The sequence below is a fragment of the Salpingoeca rosetta genome (assembly GCF_000188695.1).
Source record: "Salpingoeca rosetta unplaced genomic scaffold supercont1.2, whole genome shotgun sequence".
Lineage (NCBI taxonomy): Eukaryota > Choanoflagellata > Craspedida > Salpingoecidae > Salpingoeca > Salpingoeca rosetta.
Window position 1 is genome coordinate 1,059,304 of NW_004754932.1, and position 7,500 is coordinate 1,066,803.

At 58.6% G+C, this 7,500-nt stretch overlaps 3 protein-coding genes across 3 annotated transcripts in view; 2 read left to right on the plus strand and 1 right to left on the minus strand.

Annotated features, from left to right (window-relative positions):
- The window catches only part of PTSG_00803 (uncharacterized protein), a 2,716-nt gene extending 1,675 nt beyond the window's left edge, over window positions 1-1,041 (plus strand). Inside the window, exon 3 of the mRNA XM_004998215.1 lies at window positions 194-1,041. Coding sequence (XP_004998272.1) covers window positions 194-340 — 147 coding nt within the window. The 3' untranslated portion in view covers window positions 341-1,041. The remainder of the gene's footprint in view (window positions 1-193) is intronic.
- Window positions 1,042-1,854: 813 nt separating this feature from the next.
- PTSG_00804 (uncharacterized protein) lies at window positions 1,855-4,191 on the minus strand (the record flags this gene model as incomplete). Its single annotated transcript, XM_004998216.1, has 5 exons — window positions 1,855-2,022; window positions 2,291-2,390; window positions 2,697-2,860; window positions 3,145-3,225; window positions 3,481-4,191. The coding sequence occupies 5 exons, from the start codon at window positions 4,189-4,191 to the stop codon at window positions 1,855-1,857; spliced, it is 1,224 nt and encodes a 407-aa protein (XP_004998273.1).
- Window positions 4,192-5,331: 1,140 nt separating this feature from the next.
- Window positions 5,332-7,500, plus strand: part of PTSG_00805 (uncharacterized protein) — a gene marked incomplete at its 3' end in the record, with an annotated part of 12,968 nt that continues 10,799 nt past the window's right edge. The window contains exons 1-3 of the mRNA XM_004998217.1: window positions 5,332-5,466; window positions 5,755-6,766; window positions 6,945-7,215. Of these exons, the coding sequence (XP_004998274.1) occupies window positions 5,790-6,766; window positions 6,945-7,215 (1,248 nt within the window). The 5' untranslated portion in view covers window positions 5,332-5,466; window positions 5,755-5,789. The remainder of the gene's footprint in view (window positions 5,467-5,754; window positions 6,767-6,944; window positions 7,216-7,500) is intronic.

Below are 7,500 nucleotides of genomic sequence, written 5' to 3' on the forward strand. Positions count from 1 at the left end.
ACACACACACACACATGCCAGCATGTCAACATAAAAACCACGCGCGCGCACACACACACACACACACACACACACACACACACACACACACACACACACACACACACACACTGACACACACACACACACACACTCACTGACACACACACACACACACACACTCTCTCTCTCTCTCTCGCTGGACATGAGACAGGATCTGGAGGATCCCGAGCGATTCAAGGCAAAACAACAAAAACTTGCTCCAACAACATCAGTGGCACTCAACTCCATTCGGACGACCCTTCGTGGTGACCGTGCGTCAACTGAGGAACAGAGCAGCTCCGTCTGCTCCCTTCAATAAGCAGCCCCACCTCTGAGTGTTGCGTCCCTTCTACCACTTCTTGAGTTCGCGTGGCTGGTTGGACACTTGTGTTTCCCCTCCTCTGTCTGCCTTCCACTTCTTCCGCTTCCCCGTCCCACGCGGCCCTTCCCCCTTTTGCCCCAGTGCGCCTGTTGTGCAACTGGGCAGTGACACCACTGGTTGGTGTTGTTGCTTCGGCTGTGTTGCAGGTCCTTCCGACCTGGTTCGAGTTGCGTCCCCCCATGCACACCTCGTCACCAGTGCCTCATCGGTTGATAGTTGGGCTCTTTCATGCCGTGCCTCTTTCTTGCATCGCGGTGTTGGCTTTGCTGCTGTCGCTGCTGCTGCTGCTGTTGGTGACGTCAATGGCGCTGTTTTTGCTGCGTTTTGGCGGTGCTCCATTCGCATTTGTGGTTCTCCCCCGCATGCTCGTTGCCATTCATGCATGTCCTGTCTGTCCCCTACGTATACTCCCCTCCCCCACCTCGGTTCCCGTGTTTTGAGGTTTTGGTGCCTCTTGTTCCCGTGATTATGCTTGCTCGCTTGGTTTTTACCGTATGAAGTGTCATGACATGCCTCTCGGGCTGACGTGATGTGACCCCGTTTTTCTATTGCGCATATCTGGTGAGATGATTTTTACACACGCATACTTGTGCCAACGCAAAGGTAGTTGACACAGGTAGGAAGACAGGCAGACAAACAGACAGACGTAAACGCACAGGCACACAGAGCGACTGCCAGAGGCAGTCACGCTCACACACTGAAGACGCACACACGCACACACACACACACACTGACACAGAGACACACGCACGCACACAGAAACACAGAGACAGAGACAGACACACACACACACACACACACACAAAGGCACACACAGAGCTTGCGAGGGCATGAGGGAGTGAAAACCTTGCATCAATGTGTAATTTGACACGCAACAGCACATTCATTCATGTACAGAGAGGAAGTTGGAGTTCAAAATAGGCCAAAGCAGACAAAACCACTTCAAGGTGCTCAGGCGGCGGCAGAAAAACGCAAGCAAGCGAGAGGACAAACACGGAGGAAGCGCAGCAAGAAGAGGGCAACAGCATATGGATGCATTGGTGGCATCGGCGAAACGTCGCACCACACGTTGTGGCAAGCAAGCCAGCCCAAGGACACGGTTCACGAAACAAAAAGCACGCGCATGGGTTAACGTGTGCATGTGTGCAAGTGTAAACGTGTGCAAAATGTGTGCGCGCGCGTGCATGTGCATGTACCTGAGAACGGAAAGCTAGAGCGAGGACGACAGTAGCAAGGAACCGGTAGTCACAAGACGCGAGACAAATAAAAAACCAAGAATCGATACCAGCAAGAAGACACGAGATCATGAACACGAAAGGGATTGGGGGGAAGGCGCGCATGGTTGCCAAAGCAGGATGCCAGGGCAGTGGTCATGAAGTCAAGTCCTTGTGTGGGTTTGGAGACAGGCGGTTGTGGCCTAAAGGAAAGGCGACCGAGGAAGTTGATTAGAGCTATGCTGTGTTTGCACAGCTAACGGGGGAGAACACGGCTGGGGTGCGCGGGGTTTGGCGCTTGGCTAGGACCTTTGCATCACCGGGAAAGCAGCCGTCTGCGCGCTTCTCGGCATCGGCAGCCGCGTCCTTGACTGGCGCTTCAATCGGCACCACGGTTCCGTCATCCTGCACAGCACAGCACATCACAGGGTTTGGGAAAGGGTTACGGGGGAGGGGGAGAAGCAAACAGGAGAACAGAACACGTGCGCACGCGTGTGAGTTGAGTATGTGAATGTGAATGTGAATGTGAATGTGAATGTGAATGTGTGTGTGTGTGTGTGTGTGTGCTGAGTACGGCAATCCGTGTGTGTGTGTGTCTAAAGGGCAAATGCCATTCAGGTGCCCACAGTTCCTCGAACGCATTCATCCCTCAAGCGTGTACACGTGCGCTTACCATCATGAGTGTCCTGACGTGTTCTGCAGTCAGGTTGTCGAGCTCACTCTGCAACAGCATCTCGCGAACTTCGTTGCGCAGGCGATCGCAGCGGTCGCCCCTGCCATAGCGTCGTCCAACAACACCACAGACACAACAAAAATGATGAGTGCGTGTGCGTGTGCGTGCGTGTGAATGTGGTGTGGTGAGTGCGTGTGAGTGTGCGTGCGTGTGAATGTGGTGTGGTGAGTGCGTGTGAATGGTGGTGTGTGCGTGCGCGTATTTGTGTGTGAATGTGAGCATGCACTTGCATTGCACGCGTATGTAGCTGCTGTTGTGTTGCTGTGCTCATGGGGCGTAATAGTGATTGGGCCATCAGCTCCAGGACAGCCGACATCAACCATGCTTGAGTGTGGAATGACAGTACCTGAATCGTGGTGGTGTTGGTGCGCGTGGGCTTGCTCTTGCTGTCCGGGATACGCCTCTGCTTGGGGACGCCGACGGCTGGCGGGGCGAGAGGCCGCGCATGTATGGATCAATGCTGCTGGGGCTCGGGGTTGAGCGGGGCGAGATGGAGCAGTCACGCGTCGGCTGCCAACAAACAAACAAAAAAAATCCAGCGCACACACACACACACACACGCACACACACACACGCACACACACACACACACACACACACACACATACACACACACACATCACACACACACACACAACACATAACACACATGTTGGTTGAGAATAATTAGCGTTAGGGTGTTTTGGGGGGGGGGACCGCAAGTGAAACGCAGGACACAACAGGGCCAAACAGCCGTCAGTCATATGCAGACGACAAAGACCCGCAAAGATGAGGAAATGGCGGGTGACACTTACGGTGAAGCGGAAGGGAGTCTTTGCAAAGGAATCCTCCTCGTCCCCGCCGCACCAGGATGCGCTGCGGTGGTGCTGGCGTTGCTGTGCAGACGCGTATGTGCAGGCATGCAGGCAGGAGGAGTGGTGCAGCAGGTCGGAAAGAGGACGTGAGGCGAATATGGGGTTGGGCACGTGTTGAGTGCGAGCAAGTTGGAAAAGCATGTCCGTGACATTCCGTGGCTCCATGTCCCATTGCGCATACAGTTCAATCGTGCACATGCACAACACAACACAACACAACACAACACAACACAACACAATACACATGCGTGCATACACAAAGTGAACTCCACTCACGTCTCTGCGCTGGCTGCTGCCGTGTCGCTTGGGCGGGGTGGTCCCGGCAGCCTGGGTGCGCGACGGGCCACGTGGGTCCTGCACCGGTTGGAAGCTGGTGCGAGTCGACTGTGTGAGAGAGGGCACGGCGATGAGGGAGACCGAGCCCGGGGACACGGGCCCAGGCCGCGTGCTGCCACCGCCAGAGGCCATGGGCCCCAATGTCGAGTGCGGGAAGCGCACAATCGGCATGGTGGTTGCAGGGGAGAAGGGCGATGTCGACGGGGAGGCCAGGCCAATGGTTGGCGACTGCTGATGCGTGCGGAAGCTCGACTGCCCCACCATGGCCATGCGCGCGTCCATGCCACGGCTGCCGCGGCGGCCGCGCGGGCTTCCGTTGCTGCTGTGGCCGTGGCTGAAGGCGGACGACGCGTGGGCCGTGGACGGCGGCGGCCCGCCAAAGAAGGAGGAAGTGGCAAAAGTGCTAGCGCCTGTCTGTACACTGTGTGTGGGCGGGCTCATTGGGGAGTTGGTTGGCGGGGGCGACCACGGAGCGCCAACAGACTGCGCAGACGTTGATGCCAGCAGCAAAGGTGCGGGCCGCTGGGAGCGGATCATCGCCGGCGAGGCGACCGCGGAGGACGCAGGCGTGGATGTGGTGGAAGGGGGTGCTGCCGTTCCGCCATGGGGTGATGATGGCGGCGGCGGTGGGCTGGTCACCAGTTGCATCATGGGTGCGGTTCCAGGTCGGCGCCGCACAGCAGGCGGGGACGTCGATGGTGGGCGCGGTGGACGGCTTGCGCGCGGCGGCATTGTGGCCATCTCGGAGAACCCATCCGAGGCCGGAAGGCAGTGTGGTGGGGTCGTATCGCTGCTGCTGCCCGTTGCTGTCGCTGCGCATGGGATGGAGGAGGAGGAGGGTGCCGTGTGTTGTCGACCTGCGGTTGCACCCACGAGCAGTGAGTGTCGCCGGCGTTGTTGTTGTTGCTGCGACTGTTGCTGCTGCGCCTGCTGTTGGTGGTGCTGTTGTTGCTGTGTGCGCGGCAGCAGGTGTGGTGAGTGGGGTGGTTGTTGTGCTTGTGTCGAGCCTTGGAAGGGCTGGCTGGCACGGGCATCTGGCTGGCGGCCCTCTCGCGGCACTTGTTGCTGCTGCCGCTGCCGCTGGAGCTGGGGTGAGGCTGGGCCTGTGACAGCAGCATCCACGCTCACTTCTCGCGTGTGCAAGGCAGACAGCGACAAGCGGCGTGGGCGATGTCGAGCTTCCCGCTTGCCATCATCTCCGCTGGGGCTGCCGCCATTTCTCATTGCTGTGTGTTTACGGCGAATCGCTTGGTGTCTTGTGTGTGTGTGTGTGTGTCTAATGAAAAGGTGATCGTGAGGCCAGCCTTGTTGTTGGCTGTTGTGGCATGAATCGGTCGAGTGCGATGTGCGGTGTGTGTGTGTGATATGTGTGTGTGTGTGTGTGTGTGATATGTGTGTGGGTGATGTGTGCGTGGGGGCAAGGAGAAGAACAACAAACCAAGCCAGCCAACAACGACAACAACAACCACAACAACAACAATGTGCACGACGCTTGGGGGCAAACCCGGCAGAAATCGCGCACTCTTTGGCAGGCCTGCCTGCTCGCCTTGTTTGGTTTGGCTTGTTGGCTGTGCAAGGAATCAATCCCTGAATTTAGGGTGGCTTGGGCTTTTTTGCTTTTTGCAGCAAAGGAAAGGAAAAGGAAGGGAAAGGAACAAGGGGTGCTGCGTGGAACGGCGGACGGACGTTGTATCTCCCCCAGCAGCAGCAGCAGCAGCAGCAGCAGTGCATCACTGCTCGCACATCGCGACAAGCAAGGGGGAAAAAAAGGCCCCCGGGCAATCGTGCGTGTGTGTGTGTGTGTGTGTGTGCGTGTGTGTAGGTAGGTAGGTACACGAGAACATTTGCACACAGCCGTGCCAAGGAAGCAAGGAAAGGAACGAGGTCGGCAGGGAAGCGTTGCCCCCTTACAACGCGTGCACTGCGGTAAGTACGTTCGCAAGACCCTCTGCTTCCTCTTTGACGGGTTCAAAGGCTTTGCGCACGACCAGCGCCTTCTGGCAGCGTGTTCTAGGCTATTGTGTTGTGTTCTATGTATTCCTCACCCAACAGCTCGCGCTCGGTTTTGCTTGTTTTCGTCTTCCCTCCTTCTCGCGGTTCTGACGTTGCGATTGCCACGGCTGCTGCGTCGTCTTGTGGCTGTTGCTGCTTCGCCGCCATCTCATGCCCCGGTTTTCGTTGCTCTTTCAACGTTCATGTTGCCACATCACCCAGTTTGAGCAGCAGGCAGCAGCAGCAGCAGCAGCGCCATGCCGCGCGATCACCCACGCCGCAACCGGAGTCGGCCCCGCGGGCGCACCTCGCGGTCCCGGTCTCCGCTTCGCACCGCCACACAACCACCATTAGCGGCGCCACCACCCGCAGCCAAGCCAGAGGGCCGTGAGGGCGCCGGCAGCGCCGTTGAGCGTGATCGACCCAGGCAGCAGCCAGAGCAAAGCCGCAGCCGCAGCCGCAGCCGCAGCCGCAGCCGCAGTAGGGAGCGTCCCGCGAAGAAGGAGAGGCAGCAAGACAAGGAAGGGTCGAAACGCTCGCAGCAACACAAGAAAGGAGGAGAAGGGCGTTCGAGGTCGCGGCGATCCCACTCGCGTGACCACCGTCGCCATATCGAGCATGCCCAGCACCAACAGCGACGGCTGCCTCGCCGTGACGACAGGCATCACGCCCAAACCCACCATCGCAACCCGCATCGCAATCACCACCAACACCGCCGTCAGCATCAGGTTGTCCCGCACGATGACTACGGCAGCCCACGCAGGCACGACAGGCGCCCGCGCCATGCGCACCGTCCAGACCGCCGGCAACCCAGGCGGAGGTCCGGCCACCACAGGCACGGCGGAGGTGGGGGAGGAGGTGATCGACGCGGTCGGTATGGTGGGCGAGGAAGCACGCGCAGCCATCACCACACGTCGTCTCGCAGCCGGCGCCACGCATCTTCCTCGTACGAGAGCGATGACGACGACGACGACCACGATGATGATGATGATTACACGTCGTCCTCAAGCTACGCCAGCTCGTATGACGACGATCATGACAGCCGCAGCCGGGGTCGTGGGCGGGCCCGCCGTCGATCGCGCCGCCGCAGCCACTCCAGCGAGGTGTCGCCTTCCTCGCCGTCATCGCCATCATCGTCACCCTCGTCGCCGTCGTCCCCGTCAGACTCCAGCTCAGGTGCTGAGTCCGCCAGCCCCGGCCGTCGCAGGAAAGGCCGCCGCCGCAGCCCGCCAAGGTCCCGCTCGTGCGTTGTGTCTGCTTGCTCCTGTGTCGAGAGTGTTCGCATGTGTGTGTGTGCGTGTGTGTGTGTGTGCATGTGCATGTGTGTGTGTTTTCATGTTTTCTGTGTCGATGTGCACTGACATTTCCATCCTTCTCCTTCTCCTTCTCCTCATCTCCCCCTTTGTTGTCAGGCGGTCTGCCAGCGGCGACCGGAGCCGCCGCTCCCCCGCCCCGGAGCGACTGACCCGCAAACCACGCTCATCCCGCAAGCCTGCATCAACGACCGCAGCGACAGCGGCGAGAACAACGGCAGCCGCAGCCGCAGCAACAACATCAACAACAACACCAGGGAGGAGGGCGGGTACTGGCTCATCGTCGTCGACACCAGCGTCAAGCAGGAGAGATCATGGGCTGGACATGTTTGTCAGAGCAAAGAAGCAGATGGCAGAGAAGCGGAAGCAGGTGCGAAAACGGGCAATAGATGTGGGTCAGCCTTGGTAATGTGTGTGCGTGTGGTTGTGTGTGTGTGTGTGCGTGAGTTAAGCTTGTAGTGATAACTGTGTGCATCGGTGGTATTGTGTCGCAGTCGAAAGGCCACATTGTTGAGCGCGTGCTCTTGCAGTTTTGTGTGCACATACCGCACTGGCTATCGGTATTTGCTTTGTGTGGCTTTGTGTGTATGTGGCTTTGTGTGTATGTGTATGTGTGTGTGTGTGTATGTGTGCGCGCGTGTGTGCGCGCGTGCGT